Source organism: Astatotilapia calliptera, chromosome 3, assembly GCF_964374335.1.
Source record: "Astatotilapia calliptera chromosome 3, fAstCal68.1, whole genome shotgun sequence".
Lineage (NCBI taxonomy): Eukaryota > Metazoa > Chordata > Actinopteri > Cichliformes > Cichlidae > Astatotilapia > Astatotilapia calliptera.
Genome location: NC_137424.1, coordinates 58,542,764 through 58,562,957, shown reverse-complemented (window position 1 = coordinate 58,562,957; position 20,194 = coordinate 58,542,764). Strand labels below are relative to the sequence as shown.

Below are 20,194 nucleotides of genomic sequence, written 5' to 3'. Positions count from 1 at the left end.
GTTCATGCAGTAGCTGTGTCCACAGGCTGTAGTCACTGGATCCTTCAGTAGATCCAAACAGATGGAGCAAGAAATGTTTTCTTCATCCATTCTCTTTTCTTAGTAACAATGACTTGCTGGTTTGTCTTTTGCAGAAGTGAAACTATTCTGAGCTGTGACCTAATCAATAGGTGTTTACGTGGGAAATGGAGGCTGTCTGCTCTTACACGTCAACAGATGTTGGTTATGCCCATTTTCAAAATATAGACTGAATGGGAGGGAATGAGGAAACAGACAAAGAGGAGGTGCTGTCAGGTAGAAGGGGAGGAGTTATCAGTATCTGGTGTATTCCAGGATGAGGTTTGAGTTTGAAGTAAATACCTTTTTTATAAACAGTATATTAAAAAATGTTGGTGAGCTCAGTTTTTAGGTGGTAAATTCAGGAAAACCCGTAAAATTGTTATTAAATGGAATCAGAATGGGCTCTCTGATAGGAGCGACACTTAAATGAGGTAAACAAACCCATCACTGCAACATTTACAGTAACATCTTTAAATAAATAAATGACTTCTGAATGAAACTACAGAAATATCTACAACCACTGTAACAAACACTTATCAGAAAAACTGCAACTGCAATCTGCAACTAAGTTTGTTACTGAAATTGCAAAAATTACAAGAAAAACCCTCATGTTTACAACAATGCCTACAGCTACACAAGGCAACTCCCACAACTAATCAGACACTATAGCTAAACTAACCTGTGACACTAATGCAACACCTACAATGAAGAAAGTGACCACTGACAGTACACCTGCAACTAACAATGCCAATAGCAACAATAGCAACAATAGCACAACAACAAGGATCACTTTGGCAACTTTTGCAACTTTATTTGAGTTGCAGCAACCTTAAAAACATGTGACTAAAGATTCCAACTTGGATAACAAATGTAAAACAAGCACAAAAAAACTGTAAGTAAGCATAGCTACTGCAACCCAACAAACACATTGAAGCAGTGGCAACGTCTGCAACTAATTCAATGACTGAAACTAGAAGCAACATCATCAGCAAAGTATAGTAACAGTTTTAACCACAAAACCTGCAAACTACAGCAGCATCTTCTACAAAACATGGTAACTTCTGCAATTAAACTAGCATCTGAAACTACATATAGCAACTGCAGCAAAATCAATTTCATTATCAGGCCGGGGTCTTTCTGTTTAGAGTTCTCTTCTCCTCGTGTTTGTGTGGTTCTCCCCGGGTACTACGGCTTCCTCCCACAGTCCAAAGACATGCAATTAGTGGGGATAGGTGTGAATGTGAGTGTGAATGGTTGTCTGTGTATGTGGGTTATCCCTGGGACAGATTGGCGACATGTCCAAGGTGTACCCTGCCTCTTGTCTTAAGACAGCTGGAACAGGCTCCAGTGCCCCCTCGACCTTGAAAAAAGATAAGCGGAAATGAATGAAAGGATATGATTATGATTATCAGTTTTACTAGCAGTGATGTAATAGCAGTGATAGCTGTGCATGGTGTACCAGTAACAGATGGATAAACATAACATAACTGTATTTATAAATGGCATAGTAAGAATGAAGCACCTGCCAATACCTCACTAATACTTACTAGTGTGACATTATTATAAAGTGCTACCCATGTATTGAACTGTTATTTGTTGTTCATAATCCATATGTCTCGTTGATGTGAGTGTACATTACCAGTCAAAAGTTTGGACACACCTTCTCATTTAATGTTTTTTCTTGTTTTCATGATCAAAACTATGAATTAACACGTATTGAATTATGCAGTAAGCAATAAAATCTGAAATTACTCAAAACCTATTTTAGATTCTTCAAAATAGCCACCCTTTGCTTTGATTACTGCTTTGTACACTCTTGGCATTCTCTCGATGAGCTTCAATGTGTAATCACCTGAAATGTTCTTCCAACAGTCTTGAAGGTGTTCCCAGAGATGCTGAGCACTTGTTGGCCCTTTGCTTTCACTCTGCGCTCCATCTCATCCCAAACCATCTGGATTGGGTTTAGGTCAGGTGACTGTGGAGGCCGGGCCAGCTGGCGCAGCACTTTATAGTCCATTTCAAACAATCTGATGATAGACAAGGAGTACAAAAATAAGCATACCTTAGCAAGGTTGTCAAATCCACCTTTGTTCCTATTGTAATCCAGAATGGCCCAATGATAGTTGCAGTTATCTCCAAAACCATGTGCTGCCCTTGGTTCTTTTTGAGGAACACCGTCTTCATGTTTCCCAGTACATACTTGAATGTTTCAGGCATAACTTGTCCTGCCATGATATGTTGCCCAGATCGTTATGCTACATTTAAATGGCACTCTTGGCATATACTGTGTAAAAGGGCAGCATCCCCTAAAAGTGACTAGATGCTCATCAACTGATGTTTGGATTGGGTTAAAAATGAGGGGCAGGCACGCCATCCACTGACTGCCAGCTTGTCTTGTTGATGACGGCCTGGTCTTGAATCACAGTTGTTAAAGGGAATCATGCATGGCAACATGGGAAATTCATTGAGTGATTGGCCCAAAAGATTGTCCAGCCAGACTCTGCATGAACTTCTGGTAGATTCATTTCTAGATCTGTACAAATCAAATGACTCATGTATGGTTTCATGTCTGTCTGGGTTACCTCCTTCCAAATGTCTTTGTGAATCTATTTCACATCCAAGTTATTCGTGTTTACCACTATGACTTTGATAGACTCAGTCAGGAATTGTCCAATGCAGGATGTGATGTGATTAATCCAGGATATGACATATTTTTAGTCCTGGGGCAGAAGTGTGCAAGATTGGGCACCACAGCAGCTTCCACTGCTGTCGGGGGGGCTGAGATGGCGGCCCTGAGTCTGCCGCCAACCTCACGGGGCAGACTCGCAGACATCTGCAGAGTTGTGCTGGACTAAATGGGCCTCACTCCGGACGATCATCACCGGCACTTCAGGGCCTGAACTATTGAACTGTTATATCAGTCTGATCAAGTTAACAATATTTTTCAGAGATGAAACTTTTAACTCAGTCAAATTTTACTGGAACACAATACAGTGATTAACTGAGGAAGTTTTATATAAGGTGTCATTTTATTCCATACAAAGTTGTTTGAGTGCATATTACTTCTTCTTTTCACAGGGTTGCGCATATTTCAATGGCTAGTTTTTTTAAACAAAAGAAAAAGGAACCAACCAGAGAATAACACAAAAACACCCAACCAAACTGATCACTTCTCTAAATTGAAACATGACAGTGCACATAAATGAAAAACAGTTTCCCATAAAGAATAACTCTTGTGTAGAAGATATAACAAACTAGAAATGGGATGTTTTACATTAAATACCTTAATTAGAACAACATACAACATTTACAAAGATATATGAGGCTGTATTGTTTCTGCAGAGTGAAACACTTTTCCTTCATTAAAACAAAGCCAATCATTAACTAGACAACAAATAATGCAATGTCAAAGTCGCACCTATAAAGTGTTACTGACAGGCTAAGCAACAGCACATCAATAACGTCTGAGCAACAATGAAAGAGACCAAAGAAAGTGGAAACCGAAAAACCTGTTTTAACCAAGTGTCCTTCAATCATTTCTGTCTATTTCAGTTTAATGAACTCTGCGGTGTCACTGTCATAATAAAAGAACCGAAGTCCAGCATAGAGCGGCTGAGTGAATGTGGTCTGGACTCTGTGGAGGAGAGTCATGGTTTCAGAGACGCTGTAGAAAGACAGAATACCTGCTCTGTGATCCAGGTACACTCCTACTCTGGAGGACCGAGGACCTGAGAGGTTGGTTCGGACTTCATTGTGCCAAAACTGAAAACCATTTGAATCGTAACGTAAAGACCAAGATTTGTCGTTGAATCCAAATTTGCATTCATCAGAGCTCCCTGCTCTGCTGATATTCTTGTATGCGACTGCTACACCAACTCCTCTCCCTCTCCACTCCACCTCCCAGTAACAACGTCCAGTCAGACTCTCTCTACTCAGGATCTGAAGCCATGCAGTGAATCTGTCTGGATGATCAGAATAAGACTGTTGTTGTTCCATTCTTGTTACTTTTCTGTTCCCCTCAGATAATAACAGATGTGTGTTTGCTGTGTTTGGATCCAGTGTGATTTCATGTGAATATTTTAAGAAACCAGCTCTGGTCTTTGGCTCTGCTGGTGACAGTAAAACATCCTCTTCAGTGACTGTCAGTGAGATGTTTGTCCATTCCTCTCTCAGAATGTCCTGTAGTTTATCTCTGGTCTCTGACACAGCTGCTGTCACATCCTCAAAGTAGCTCAGATGGAACAAGAGAAGGTTTCTCGGTCCAGCTGAACTCCTTTCTGCGCCATTTCTCCTCTCAGTAATAATGACAGTGTAGGTTCCTCTTTGTAGAAGTGAAACTAATCTAAACCCAACATATGTGTTGTAGGCTGGTAGCTGTCGGTGAGGGAATGAGGTGACATCACCAAGAGGAGGTGCTGTGTTTCAGTGAAATGAGGTAAGAGTTGTGAGTCTTACATTTAAACATTTTGGTCGGCTCAGTTTTTAGGTGGCAATTTCTGATTAATCGTGCCTTTAAACAGGCGACTTAAATGAATTCAGCAGTTCTCTCACTGCAGCATTTACGGCAACCCTTATAAAAAAAATGACTTAGCAATTAAACTAGAGCAATATCTGAAACCAGTGTAACTAACAACACCAATGTGAACAACGTCTAAAATTGTCACTGAAATTGCCAAAACTGCTAAACTGTGTCTACAGCATTGCCTACAACTACACAAGGCAACTCCCACAATCTCCCAAAAATCTGCAGGGTAACAAACCTGTGAAACTAACAAAACACCTGGAGTGATGCAAGCAACCATTGACACTATACCTGCAACTAACAAAATCAATGGAAACTACAGAAACCTCTGGCAGCAAAACCAACAACAGAAAGTGATCCCTTTTGCAGTTGAATAACCACTGTAACTGCAGCAACCTTAAAAACAACAAGATTCCATACTGTGCAACACATGTAAAACATTGCAAGCACACCAATCCTGTAATGACAACTTCTGCATTGTAATTCTTTAGCTGGCCCAAATTCTCATTTAGATTTGAAAGCATTTCACATACGTAAAGGCAGATGGCATAAGCATGAATTAAGACAAATGTTTGGGGAAGGCCTCAGAGCAGAATAGCAGTGGTGGCTCCCAGCCCAGGCAGATTCGCATATAGTAATGAGAGGAGAGTGAATTGAAATATAGTCCCTGTAGCTTCTGCACCGTGGCTGCTGGGTGACCCCGAGTCTGGGGCTCTCCTCAGCTCCTTCCAGGAGGGTGGCACAGTGGCACCTGCTAATTAATGTGACTTCTGTATGAAACTACAGCAATGCCTGGAAATCAGTCATATGTTTGCATCACTGTAGGGTCTTTATAGTATAAAGCACCTTGAGTGAACAGTTGTTGTGATTTGGCGCTATATAGATAAAACTGAGATTAATTGAGGAGCTTGTGTAACATTTTCATTAGGGCTGGGTATCGTCACTGATTTCTAGAATCGATTCAATTCCGATTCACAAGGTCCCGAATCGATTCGATCCACGATTCGATTTAATTCGATTCGATTCGATTTAAATCTGGGAAATTTTGATAGTCAGAGATATAATTCAGATCAGGACATTTACATATTTTTGTATCTATAAAAAGGAAGCTGACACTCTCAAGACTTTATCCAAGGTGTGAGCATCACAGCAGATGCCTTTGTGTCAAAGTAGCTGAAGATAAAACACAGAAAAACATGAAGGTGATTTTCCTGGCCTGGGATTTTATAAAAATATTCTGCAGTACATCAAAAACGAAAGAAAACCATTAATTAATCAACATTACCTCTGACGTTACAGCGGTTTTATTAGAGACATGGCTAAGCATTTTGCATTTTGAATAATTTTAAAAAGTTTCAATTTGTTCAGTATTGAACAGCAGAAATGAGGTTTTCTTTTCGGAAGAATGTAAAAGGGAAAAAAACAGCGGCCGACAGCGCTGTAAACAACAGTAGACTTGTGTAACAAGCAAGCGAATAATGAAGAAAGCGAAACTGTTCGAGAGAGGGGGGGGGGGGGAGAGGGGGAGGGAGAGAGGGAGAGAGAGAGAGCTGTGCATCGCAATGGAAGCAAAACAGTAAAAGAGTGAATTCATGACGATGTTTATGTGAAGCGTTTGGATCTTCTTTTGCTGCTGGTTCGGTCAATATTGTTTGGAGAGAGATCAAACTAACAGCTTTAGAATCAGCGCATAAAGGGCGTGAACACAAAGCGCGGACCCGCCGACAGATCAGAATCAGCGAGCTGTCGGCTTTCAGCCCCGACTGTGAGAAAGGCGACATCTAACTGATTCTGATCCGCGGGTCGCGCTGTGTGTTTAAGTCTATGTGCAGAATCCCTGTACCTGCTCTCATTTACTGTTTGGTGGTTCTTGAAATTTTGTGAGATGTCACCAGAGATTCTGGCATTTCGGACAAAATAAATTTATATTAAAAAATCGATTCAGGATTTTAATGAATCGATTTTACATTATCCAAGCCAGAATCGATTTTAATCGATGAATCGATTATAAAAACCCACCCCTAATTTTCATGTCTTTGAACGTTGAACGCTGAAACCTCGGAAAACAGTGAATATAGGAGTCGCAGTTTGTATTAAACAGAATACATATAGAATACATTTAAAAATGTTGGTCACCTCAGGTCTTACTTTGTAATTTCTGATCAATGATCATACAATCATTGAAAATCTGTCAAACCTAGAATGAGGAAAAGAGTAAGACCACATACAAGATTCTTATTTGTCGTTAAGGATGTGACAGAGGAGGATGCTAGGGACTGGATGAGATGGTGGCAGAGGATCTGCTGTGGTGATTCCCTAAATGGAGCAGCCAAAAGAAAAAGACGTGCTGACGTCATGAGTCGGTCAGTATGCTTAAAATACCAGTTTTCTAACTGACTGTCAGCTTTCACTGTGCAAAATGTGAATATTTTGTTTCCTCACTAGGAGGAAAACATTTAGGAGTAATGGTCATGTGCACTCTGCACCTCCAGACCTAAACACTATGAGAAGCTTTTAAAGATTACATGTGTCCAACTCCAGTGTTGTCAGAGTTCCTAAACAGACTCAGGCGCAGACGAGGGATCCTTGCAGAAAAGACAGTGAATGTATTTACAGTGACAACACCAAGTGATTATATATATACACAATGTTCTAGAGGGGCTCCAGGGACCGTGGGGGAAAAGGAAGGGATCAAACATGCTCCACTCCTCTCCAAATCACACTCCACTCTCCTCAGCAGGCTCTCATGCTTCCACACACTCACTTGCAGGATTTCAGGTAGGCAGGTCTAGGAAAGATCTACACAAAGAAGCGTCAGTTAGTAACGACAACAACTCAAGGATTCTAGTTTTCAGATTAAAGGGTGCCTGACACAGATTGCTCAACGATCCAACGATGAGTAGCAAAGCACTACTGTCTTAAGAAGGGCTCAAGATTAGTGGAGATCAGCAGCAGGTGGGGAGATTGAACGCAGGTGCGTGGGCCAAGGGCGGGAGCCCGTAATAAGCACCGCCCCAGCAGAGGAGAGAGAGAGAGAGCAGAAAACCAAAAAAAAACCAAAAAAAAACAACATGTTGCCTAACAAGGGGTCAGCTGGCGAGGCACGGGGACCATGACAAATGTGCAGTTGTCCTGTCATTCACAAGTTAATAGATTAACTCAGAAATAAATAGAAATACTCAGTGCATGAAGATCACGAGTGCTGGAAACATTAGCAAAACAACTGGTAAAGTTGGAGACTTGCAGTGTGCGAGCTGTTGTCATGTACATTGTTAACTATGTTTCAGCTCAGTAACTGCCTCGTTTGTTTGTTTGTTTTGCATAGATGTGCATGTATTTATTTTATTGTTGCTCTGTTTTGACGATGCTAATTTGAGATGCTGTCATCTCTGAGATGAGTTTTTGTACCTGATCTCTGGGCAGGAACAATAAACTTGACTAAACTGATATTAAAAACACTGATTTGTTCTAATCCAGATGTAGTAGCTTTACGATGATTTCTGCAGGTTGAAGAACAGCTGGAATCATCATCTGAACATTTAACCTTTGTAAGAGCAGCACAAAGACGCAGAAACAGGCTCTCTCTCAGTGTCGTTTTACAAATACTGTAATGTTACAGCTGCAGTAAAACCAAGATGAAGATAATCAGGGTGAATTTAATTGTTACTGAAACAAAATGTAAGGTCTTCACTAAATGCCTCACCATCTGCAATCCCTCTATAATCAGTCGTGTTTTTAGGCTATAAAGCTGTAAAACGATGAAAGTCCACAAAAACACCACTGCAAGCATCACAGGGAAACATTAGAATAGAATAGAATAGAATAGAATAGAATAGCCTTTATTGTCATTGTACAGAGTACAACAAAATTGGAGTGCCGCTCCCTTGGTGCAAGTTTCAATAATAAATATAAATGTAAAATATAAAAGTACAAAAAAAAACAACAAAAAAAAAAAAAACAATCGTAAGTACTCAAACAATAGTATGTACAATATATACAGGATAGCAGCATTGATATAATGACAGTGTGGCACACAGTGACTGTTTCGCTTCCTGCAGCAAAGCAGAAAATATGCAAATGAGGAACAAAATCCAACAGATTTAACAGAAGTAATGACCTTTTCTTTCTGTCCTGCTAAAACACATCACTAATAGCAGAAACATTAGACATGCTTGTTTAACTAAAGGAGAATCGCAGAGAGAACCAGGACACCAGCACTTAAGCAGCTAACACATAATAAAGGGAGCTGCAAAGGAAAAACAGGGAGAATAAAAACACCATAAACAACATCCTGACTCATCTGCATGAATCACAGCAGGTTCATCTGGAGTGTGTTTGTTTTAATTGTTGCTCTGAGTTCACACTTGAGCGCCTGTGCACACAGAAGCATCTCTGTTGTTTTGTACCTCTGGTCACATTAAGATGGGCAGTGGGAGACTTTGGAGGGGCTTGCTCACATAAAATCAAATACAGTTGACATAATCTTCCAACAGCAGAATCTTTTTTCTGGATAAATCAAAATCAGAGACTTGAACACCTACACAGCATCTGAACATGTGCATACTGTCCTCACAACAGTCCCAAAGCTCATCATCTTGTTATGACTTATGGTTCCATAACAGGGTGTCAGTTCTGGAGTTTCCCCAAAATTACTGTTAACAGTACATATTCAGTCATAACCACACAGGCACTGCCTCTAAATAAAACTCAGTATCTGTACCCCACTCTGACAGTGTATCTGCTCATTTCCTGTTGTTTTCACAGAGAGCTCGATTCTTGGTTTCCCCCCCAAAAACACCCCATGATGTGAAGATGATAGTAATGAGTTACACAGACCATCAGAGGGGGCAAAAGTACAGACGTTCTTTACTTAAGTAGAAGTACAGATACCTGTGTTTTTAAAAAATATTCTCCAGTAAAAGCACTGAAGCAACTTCTTTGAGTAAAAGTGAAAAAGTACAGTTTACAGGTTACAAGGTAACTAAAGCTTGTGCTATATTAATATAAGAATATAATCAGAAAATATTATTAGTGCACAAGAATACAAATATTATTCTAATCTAAATTCTAATTCTAATGAATGTGCTTATTTTGAAACTATTATGTGGGAAACATGCAGTGAAATATTTTAAAACAATAACTATTTTCTGTTGCCTACTTTGTAGAGGGTGACTTTGCCTCTAAACAGGAAAATGCGCAGTCAGGGGTTGAAGTAAATTCAGGAGTTGGAGGAACTCTAAAATTAGTAATGGCGCTCAGTGTGGGGAAAAAATGATGGCCCACAATAATTTCTGATGTAAGCTTCATAAAGTTTTCTTAGTGTAAAGGCTGCAATCAGCTGACCTGCTGCTCTTTGTGGATTTACACAACTGAACTTAACAACATGTACGCAGTTTCACCAGCTATCATATCTGATGTCCATGCCCTACACTCACACTATGCGGCTTCACACTAGACAGTATACAGCTAGAATAAAGTTTCAATTCAGTTAAATAATCTAAGCATCATTATCTTAAATGCACATTCATTTCTGCCACACTTGATGTAATCATAAGCAGTCCATCAGTGTTTTATAGTGAATTCACCACATGAACGCAAACTAACCTGTTTTTCCAGCCTACTTTAATCCCTGAATATAAACGCTAGATGAACTTAAAGGAACAAGTCTGTTTTGGAAATGTAAAGAGGAGAAAGTACAGATATTTTGTTTAAAAATGTAGATTAAAACTAATAAAACAAGTTTTAAAAAGAGACTTTTTCATTTGATTACATTTTGTATGATGGATTATGTAGAAAAAGTAGAATTGGGCTGAAAGATCTATCGCTTTATCACCTCTTCAGGTTGTAAATCGTGTTTTTAAAAAGTAACTAAGTAACTAAGTAATTAATTACTTTTGAAAATAAGTAATCAGTAAAGCAACGGGATTACTTTTTTGGGGAAGTAATCAGTAATTAGTTACTGATTACTTTTTTCAAGTAACTTGACCAACACTGGTTATAACACGGACACTTGCCATCTCCAGAAGTTCTCAGACGACACCGCCATTGGGGATTGGGTGTCGGAGGGAAACGATCTGGAATACAGAGGGGTCATCAATGACTTTGTCAGCTGGTGCCAACAGAACCATCTTTGCATCATTGCCAGCAAGACGAAGGAGCTGGTGATTGACTTCAGCAAGAAGCCACACAACATCCAGGGTTTGGACATTGAAACGGTGGAGTATAAATACCTGGGTTTTCACCTCAATAACAAACTGGACTGGTCCACAAACATAGATGCACTTTACAAAATGGGTCTAAGTCGTCTCCACCTGCCACGGCAGCTGAGATCCTTCGGGGTGAACAGGACACTCCTCAGGACATTTTATGACACTGTGGTGGCGTCTGCTATTTTCTATGCTGTGGTCTGCTGGAGTGGTGGAATGGCAGAGAGGGACAGGGGGAAACTCAACAAACTGGTCAGGAGGGCCAGCTCTGTCCTAGTCCGCTGAAGTCCATCAAGCAGGTTGGGGAGGAGAGGATGTTGTCTAAGCTAACATCCATCATGGACAACACCTCCCACCCCCTGCATGAGACTGTACGAGCACTGAGCAGCTCGTTCAGCAGTAGACTTTTACACCCGCAGTGTAGGAAGGAGCGCTACCACAGTTCATTCTTACCAGCAGCTGTCAGACTCTTTAATGCAGCTTAACATTCTTTTGGTCATCTTACTCACCAGCTTCTTTGTTTCCTGTACATTTTATACATATCTCCATACAATTTTTTTCAATGTTTCTATACATATTCTGTACATTGTTACCTGTATATACAAACTTTGGTTTTTTATGTTTATAGGACCACCTTGTGTTTCCTGAAATTTCTCATCCGTGGGATAATGAAGGTTTATTCTATTCTATTCTATTCTATTCTATTCTATTCTATTCTATTCATTAATAGAGCAGCTGAGTGCATGTGAGCTGGACTCTGGAGAGTCATGGTTCAGCTGTAGAAAGACAGAAGACAGAATACCTGCCAAGTATTTCATGGATGTAACCATTTTGAGATATTATGTGAGAAAAGCATACTGATTGTTTATTTAATAATCATTAATCAATTCAATAAAATTTTCTAATTAGTGAATGAACACAACAGCAGTTGCCTCATGGCGTTTTATACAGGCCTGGGGATCTGAAGACCATTTAAAGGTTCCTGGATAATACTGCTTGTTTTTTAGGAATTTAACTGAATTTTCAGGCTTTTACTGTACTAATTAATTATGTTTATGTGTTTGTGTAGATTTTTATTAAAACTTTTCAAACCTGTGGTGACTGTAGCAGACGAATGAAAGTGAAATGCTGCCTGTAAATACAATCAGATAACACTGTGTTCAAAGAAGAAATTTAAGAAAGTTCAACAAAGAATTCCACTTTAATTACAACAAGTCAAAGTGGACACAATTCATGGAAACTATCCCCAGAGGCCAAACCAAGCGTTATATCAGACAGTAAGATGTTTATTTTTGCTGTAATATTTAATACAACATTTTCACATGAGAATCACTTTAAGATTTAAGTAAATCAAAGAGAAAGGAAGTGGATCAAACCACTGTCAGCCATATGATGGCTGTTGTGAGTGAATTCAGTGCCTGAAGATGAACACTAACAGCTAAGAACAGCTAAGTGATTTAATTAAGACAAACACTTACTGACTTTAGTAGATTCAGTTACTATGGCAACAGTCTCCCCCCCTCGCCCTTTGCCTGGTAATGTTGACTTCAAAACAGCTTCTCTGGCTCCCTCCGCAGGTTAAACTGTTGAACTGCCACATTAACCTTTTACCAAAAAGTTGATTATGTGACTTGTAAGGTCAGTTCCTTCATCATTAATACATATACATATACATATACATACATACATTAATACATACATCATTAATATGCAATAATACTAATAATACCAATAATAACAACTTTTTCTAATGATTTTTCTTATTTCTATATTTAAAATATAGATATAATATGTATAATACAATATATATTAAAAGTACACACTTTTCAGTAGAATTAGTAATTGTGTCTTTATTAAAATAAAAACATTTAAAGTAATTAAATATTTAGAATAATGATCATCTGAACCTTTGCATTAAGAAGTAAGAAGTCTTTTCTTTTTTGTTGAATACCCCCCGATTTAAAGCAACACTTACTGTTCTGTTAGCTTCATCATAAATTCCAGGACAAAAAATCACACAGCTCACCACCAAACAAAAATGTCACAAAAAGCATTTCAATAATATCTTCCACACACACGTGGCTTAGCAGATTTGGCTCAGTTTGTTCCCTGAATGCCTTTTTTGCTTGCTTCTGACCACTACTCATGCTAGGGTCTTCATCTGGGTCAGAATTTTCTCCAGGACCCAGGTCAGACCGACTACTTTTTCTCTTCAAATATTTATCTATTGTTATTACGTGCTGTGTTGTCTCACCCACAGCATAACTATTATGTAATTTCTTCTTTGTCTTCCTCTGTTTTACTGGCAGTTGGCAACTCATATAATTAGAGCTGGTAATTGTACCGCCCTCTAGTGGAAGAGAATGTAATTGTTCTTCCCATTACTCACGCTGGTCGCTTAGAGTACCAATCAGGTGAAACCAGATAATCTTCCACGGCACACCTGTGTGCTGCGGCACAGTGGTTGGGAAACACTGGGTTAGGCATTAGGATAAGCAGCTAGTGAAAGCATTATGTCAGTTAGATGTCCCCACAAGGATATGAAAACATGATTCTGTGTGTGTGTGTGTGTGTGTGTGTGTGTGTGTGTGTGTGTGTGTGTGTGTGTGTGTGTGTGTGTGTGTGTGTGTGTGTGTGCTGCATCTTCTACAAACCCTCACAGTTTAATGAGTCCCAGCCGGATGTTTTGATGTTGAGTTTTACTGTCTGCGAGTCAGGCTGAGAGCTTTTCCCTGACTTTATTAGATGTTTTAATCCCTCATACACACACACACACACACACACACACACACACACACGCACACGCACACAGCAGCAGCCTGCTCTGATATCGATAGCTTTCTGTTGAGTATGTGTGTGTAACCCATATTTTATTTTTGTAGCTTACACTGAGGGCTGATTGATTATGTACTGCGGTGTGTTTGTTGACCTTCTTCTTGTAAGCGACACAGACAGGGAAGCACAAACTGGAATTACATTTCTTTACGTCAATTCCAAATTCCCAGCCTAGCTGAGACATATAATCTCTCCAGCATGTCCTAGTTCTATCTCTAGCCCTCCTCCCTGTACAACACGCATGGAGTTTCTCGTGAGGCATTCTAGTCAGATGGCCAAACCTGTTATGGTCCTGGAACTTTTGACCCAGTGTTTTGAGTTTTTGTGCATGTTTTTGTTAAGTCCATTTGTTCTTAGGTTATTCTGTTCAGTCTTGTTTATTGGATTTTTTTCCCCCGTGTCTTTGGCCTCTGTGTCTTCCTTTGTGTGTCTATGTTTAGTTAATTGTGTGGGTTCTTGTGCCTTTCCCCCCCCCTGATGTTTTATTCCTTTACGTTTATCTATGTTTCCCCAGACCATCAAGATTGTCCTCATCCCGTGTTCCCTCGCTCCCTCTTGTCTGCCGCTCCTCCACTTGCGCATCACGTTTCCTGTTTTATTGTGAAAGTCCCATGTTTCTTTGTTCATTCTGTTCAGTTTAGCTTCCCCTGTTTCGTTATGGTTATTCATGTTAGCTGTGTTCCTCATCTGGTCTCACTTCCTTGTTATCCCTCTGTGTATTTAGGTCAGCGTCTCCCTCAGTCCTTTGTCGCGTCCTCCCTCGTGGTTGTGTGTGATTCTCCGTGTGCCTTCCCGAGGGTTCAGTTCGTTAGATTTCCCAGTTTAGTTTTGTGTTGTTTATTTCCCCTTTGTGCAAATAAAGCCATTTTTGTGTTTAAGTCACCTTTCCATGAGTCTGTATCTGGGTCCTCTCCTGTCTGCACACAGCTGGATTATGACAAAACCACCTCAACTGGCTCCTTTCAGTGTGGAGGTGTAGCAGCTGTACTCTGAATAGAAAAGAATAGAGTAAACCTTTATTATCCCACGGATGAGAAATTTGGGTGTTACACAGCTCTTGTAGAAAGGACAATATGAAATATAAAAGGAAGACACAAAGTGTCCCTTTAAACATAAGAAACTGAAGTTCGTATATTCAGGTAACAATGTACAGAAATATGTATAGAAAAATTGTACGGAGATGTGTATAAAGTGTATAGTGAAGCCCTCTTGAATGACTGCACTCTTCACCCGATCTCTACGAGAGAGGAAGGCCACCCTTTGAAGAAAGCTTTATAGTCCCTATAAACAGTCAATAGAAATGTGCAAATCTCAGAAATCATTGGAGCAGTGTCCTGGTAGTGTGCTTGCCTTCAGTCAGCACTTGTCGGACATTTTTCAGCAATGAACCCTGGAAATTTCACTATAAATGTGAAACTCACATTTTTCCTGCTTGACAAAGAAATGGTTGTTGTGTAATACCTGGTGGATGTAACATTAGTGGTTGGTGAGGGTCTTTCAAAGATCAGTATGTTGTCCTGAGAGAAGGCTGTCTTCTATTCCCGAGATAAACATTCAAAAGACAACAGAGGCAACAACAGAGCAAGAAAAGTATATGATACCTGCTTTTAGGGAGTAACAGATAGGGTTTTGGAGCGTAATGTCACGGGAGTTGGCGTGGCCAGGATTTTTGTTTGAGGCGCCATATTTCTGGGCCAAACAAAGCGCTAGCGAAAGAGGAGCGATAGCACGATAACACCAGCTATGGTTCATTCTTGCTGTGTTAGATTGCATGACCAGCAAGGGAATAAGCTTGAAAATGGGCTATCTTGTCATTGTTTCTCCACCTGGAAGCAACATGAGGAAGCTTATGTATCGGATGTTACCAAAAGAAGGCGTCAAGCCTGGATAGCAACTGTGAGATGAGCTGATATCCAGTTCTCAAACAATCTCCAAATATCTCTTAGTGTGCTCCAGACACTTTCATTCCGGTTCAGCCCCCCGGATTTGGTATAGCGTGGATATCCTTTGTTCCAGCTCGATCACTTTTTGGCTCAGGTTGATGCAGCTTTCACAACTGGATGTTGAGGTAAGTGGTGCCATTCCGAAATCTCGTACCGGTGACAGCGTCAAAAACAAAAAACTGCTGTATCGCTCTCAAACTGCTCCTCTGTGAACCACAGCCTGATAACCCTCCCTCTTCTTCCTGCTCTTAAACACAGCACCTCCTCTCTGTCCACGTGTTTCCTCGTTCCCTCCACTTCAGATCTTCACTTTGAACATTGGTGTAGGGTAATTTCCAATAAACCAAGTTCAAAAAAGGGGAGTCTATGGCTGACGCGTGTTCCTGGTTTCCAAAAGAAATGCTTCCAGTTGCATTATGATTTGAAGACTGTTTATTTATTACAAACTGAAGATGTAACAATGAACTCCTTCCTAAATAAGCATGAAAGTTCCAAAAAATAGCAGTTATCCAGAACTACCTGTGCACACATTCAGAAAACCGTGAAACTCCTAACCTCTCTGTCCATGCTCCTCCCCTTCCCTCTTTTAGGTTCTAATCCCAAAACAGTGACTTAAAATTACTTTATGTAAACACATATATTTTCACATTTATTAATCCTGAAAAGATGACTTATGTAATTAATCTATGAATTATAAAACAAACATGAACTCAATCGTAAATAAAAATATAAAGCAGACGTCTGGCGCTTACATTACCGGCCCCTAATTGTTCTAATAATGTATTGCCTTAGAACAATTACCACATTTTTTTAACTTTACAAACTTAATATGAACCACGTTTAGACATATCCAATGTTTAAACATATGACAAAATGTTATTTATAGACAAATGAATTGTCCAATACTTTGCCAATCAGCTTTGCAAAGTATATTAAGGCTGGTTTCTCTTCATTTCCAAAAGAACAGATGAAAAAGAATAAGAAAGAAAAGAAGGAAAGAGAGAAAGAAGGAAAGAGCCAGAGGTTGCTAGCACATGGCTTATCGTAGGGGCTTAGTCTTTACCACTAGCCCCTTTAGATTCCCCAAGCAGACAAATCTTGGTGATGGGTCTGTCCAAAACATTAGTCTTTGTCTTTATCCGGACTCGGCGAACGAGACCCTTCTTGTCTGGAACTGTTTTGATGATCTTTCCCATAATTCATGAGTTTCGTGGTGCACAGTCGTCCACAAGAAGAACGACATCTCCTTCTGCAAAGTTTCTTGATGCTGTGGCCCACCGCTGACGTTCTTGAACTTGAGGTAGGTGTTCTTTAATCCATCTCTTCCAAAATAGATTGGACATATACTGCACCTGTTTCCATCTACGTCGTGAGTAGAGGTCATTCTGGTCAAACAATCCTGGAGGCAATGAAGGTTTTGTTTTCAACAACAAAAGATGATTAGGTGTCAGAGCCTCCAAATCATTTGGGTCGCTTGATGCCCTGGTGATTGGTCGGCTGTTGATGATCGACTCTGCCTCACATAAGACTGTATGAAGGCATTCTTCTTCCAGAACTTGTTCTCTCACAGTAGAATTCAACACTTTTCGTATTGATCTTATCAACCTCTCCCATGCTCCGCCATGATGTGAAGCAGTGGGAGGGTTAAATGTCCACTTAATTCCATGCTGTTGAAATAGATGCTGAAACGGTGAAGTGTTCCAGTCAGTGATTGCTTCCTTCAGCTCACGACTGGCAGCACCAAAATTCGTCCCATTATCTGAGCGAATCTCCTTCACTTGTCCTCTCCGTGCTATGAAGCGCCAGATTGCATTTATGCATGAATCTGTGTCTAATGATGAGACCAGCTCTATGTGCACTGCACAAACCGCTAAACAAGTGAATATAACACCGTATCTTTTTAAGATGGTTCTTCCACGTCTTACTTCGAATGGGCCGAAGTAGTCTACACCAACCCGGGTGAAGGGTGGATCATCTGGCAACACTCGCTCTTGTGGAAGATCAGCCATCAGTTGTTTCCCAACTCTCCCATGCAAGCGACGACATGTCACACACTTTGTGATGATCTTTCTAATGGCTGTGTTGGCACTTGGGATCCAAAACTTCTGTCGCAATTCAGAGAGCATGTGATTGAGCCCTCCATGCCCAGTTTCTTTATGTATCTGTTGGAGGACTAAGTCAGAAATGTAAAAGTCTCTAGACAGGATAATAGGCTGCTTAGCAATTTCCGGCATAGCTGCCCAGCTCAGTTTTCCACCAACTCTCAACAGATCTTCCTGTAGTACAGGGTTCAGTTTGTATAAGTGGCTATTGCGCTTCACACTTTGTCCCTTGTGTAGAGCTGAAACCTCATCCGAGAATTTCTCCTTTTGGCAAAATCTGATTATATCGAGCTCTGCTTGATTCAGGTGTTCCACTGAAATTTGTGTAGGCTTAAAGCTTGTCCTGAAACTGTCAATCTGACTTTGCCTCAGCTGTCGATCATTGTCTAAGCTATTCTCCACACTGGTTACGCATTGCTCTTTACGTTTTTGACAGAGACTCCAAAGTAAGGCTTTAAGTTTCAGGAACCACGCCACCGCTCTTTTCAACTTTGTCCATGATGAGAAGTAATTTATCAGTCTCTTGAATGGAGCAACATTTTCCTCCACCTCTATCTTCTTTACTGTGGCTCTCTTGATCTCAGGATCACCAGAAGTGATTTCCGAACAATTCAGTGGAGTGTTAGGCCAAAACTCCACTGGACTGCGAAGAAAATCTGGCCCAGACACCCACGTTCTGTTCTTCATAAATTCATCTACTCTTTGCCCTCTTGAGGTGCAGTCAGCAGGATTCTTGTCTGTGCTGATGTGTTTCCACTGTTTCACATCAGAGCCTTTCAGGATAGCTGCAACTCTGTTTGCCACAAACGTACAAAAACGCGTGGTCTCATTCCGGAGATACTGGAGCACCACCTGTCTGTCCAAAAAACTGATTCTGCAAGGTCCAGTTGTAGCTCTCTTCTCAGGACACTATCCATCCTAATGGCTACTGTAGCAGCAGTCAATTCCAGACGGGGTATGGTAGGAGGCCTGAGAGGCGCCACTCTGGACTTGCCCATCATAAATACACATTGTGTCTCATTGCTCGTGTTACGCATGAGTAGGTAGCTGACTGAGCCATATGCATCCTCACTTGCGTCTGCAAAGTGATGTAGTTGTGCAAATACATCATTTCCAAAATCTTTGGGCTTGAAACATCTTGCAACTGAGAAGTGTTCCAAAGCAGGAAGGCTGGTTAACCAGTCAGTCCACCGCCTCTTTATGTGCTCAGGTAAGTCGTCATCCCACCCGATCTTCAATCTGCACAATTCCTGCAGGATAATCTTTGCTGGCAAGACTGCTGGCGTCCTCTTCTTGTGAATGGGCGATCTTTGATGTTGATCTTAAATCTGAATGTGTCTGACTCAACACACCAATTGAGACCAAGGGCCCTCTCAAGTGGAAGTTTGCCATGATCCAGGTCCAGGGTTTTCATTTCTGCTGCCAGTTCAGACTTTGGGATGGAGTCAAGCACCTTCCTTCGGTTGCTCACCCATTTGTTGAGATGGAAGCCTCCGTTGGCACAGATTTTCATTAGATCTTGACACATTGATATAGCTGCCTCCTCCGTAGCGACAGACTTGAGACAGTCATCAACGTAAAAGTTCTGCAGGACTGTTTGAACAACTTCAGCTCTGAACTGCCTACTCTGGTCTTCAGCACACTTCCTCAAAGCAAAATTGGCGCAACTGGGTGAGGATGTGGCCCCAAACAAATGCACAGTCATCTTGTGCTCAGTCAAAGCTTGATTGCAGTCGCCACCTGTCCACCAGAGGAACCTGAGTAAGTCAGAGTCACCGTCGGGCACCTTCACCTGGTGAAACATTGCTTCAACGTCTGCCATAATTGCAACAGGTTCCTTTCTAAATCGTATGACAACACCAATGAGACTGCTTGTCAAATCTGGACCCTGAAGAAGTTGATCATTCAGGGATGTGCCCTGATAGGATGCTGCACAGTCGAACACAACTCTTAATTTCTGCTTCACAGGGTGGTACACGGCGTGATACCACACTTTTCCTTCTTTGTGCGCCAGTTCATCATTTGACAGTTGTACTGCATAGCCCTTTTTAAGAAGGTCTTCCATGAAGTCTGTGTACTCTTGTCGGAAGCAGTCATTCCTGAGAAATTTAAGCCTCATGTTATGTGCTCATTGTTCAGCGACTGAGCGATTATTTGGCATGGTGACCAATCTGTTCTTCAGAGGTAGACATATTGTATTGTGGCCATCCATCAGTTTTGCAGATTCCATGACCATGTCCATAAACTAATGGTCCTCTCTTGACATTTCCACTTCATCATGTTTTCCTCCCTCTGGAAAATCCACCATGAACTGTTGAAGCCACAGGTTCTCTAAACGGCTCACTGATATGCGGTTTGCATTAGCCTTGGCTGGGTTTCTCTTGTCTGCATGACAGCCAGTTTCTCTCAAAGGTCCATTCACAGTCCAACCTAGCTTGGTTCTTACAGCATACGGTCCATTACCTACACTGCTTACAACCTCCCATGGCTCCATTGCTTTAGGTACATTTGCTCCGATAAGCAATC

At 40.8% G+C, this 20,194-nt stretch overlaps 1 protein-coding gene across 1 annotated transcript; it reads right to left on the bottom strand.

Annotated features, from left to right (window-relative positions):
• Positions 1-3,017: 3,017 nt before the first annotated feature.
• Positions 3,018-19,787, bottom strand: LOC113018385 (uncharacterized). Its single transcript, XM_080295802.1, has 2 exons — positions 19,058-19,787; positions 3,018-4,475 (listed from the first exon to the last, which is right to left on the bottom strand). Exons 1-2 carry the CDS (start codon positions 19,785-19,787, stop codon positions 3,604-3,606), a joined length of 1,602 nt encoding a protein of 533 aa, XP_080151928.1. The 3' UTR covers positions 3,018-3,603.
• Between the last annotated feature and the right edge of the window lie 407 nt (positions 19,788-20,194).

Bases quoted from the DNA above. Each gene is read 5' to 3' on its own strand.
- LOC113018385 (XM_080295802.1), bottom strand. From the start codon at position 19,787: ATGAGGCTTAAATTTCTCAGGAATGACTGCTTCCGACAAGAGTACACA. The intron at 4,476-19,057 runs GCAAACTTCCAC...ACTGAAACACAG, and splicing joins AACCCTGGACCTGGATCATG to CACCTCCTCTTGGTGATGTC.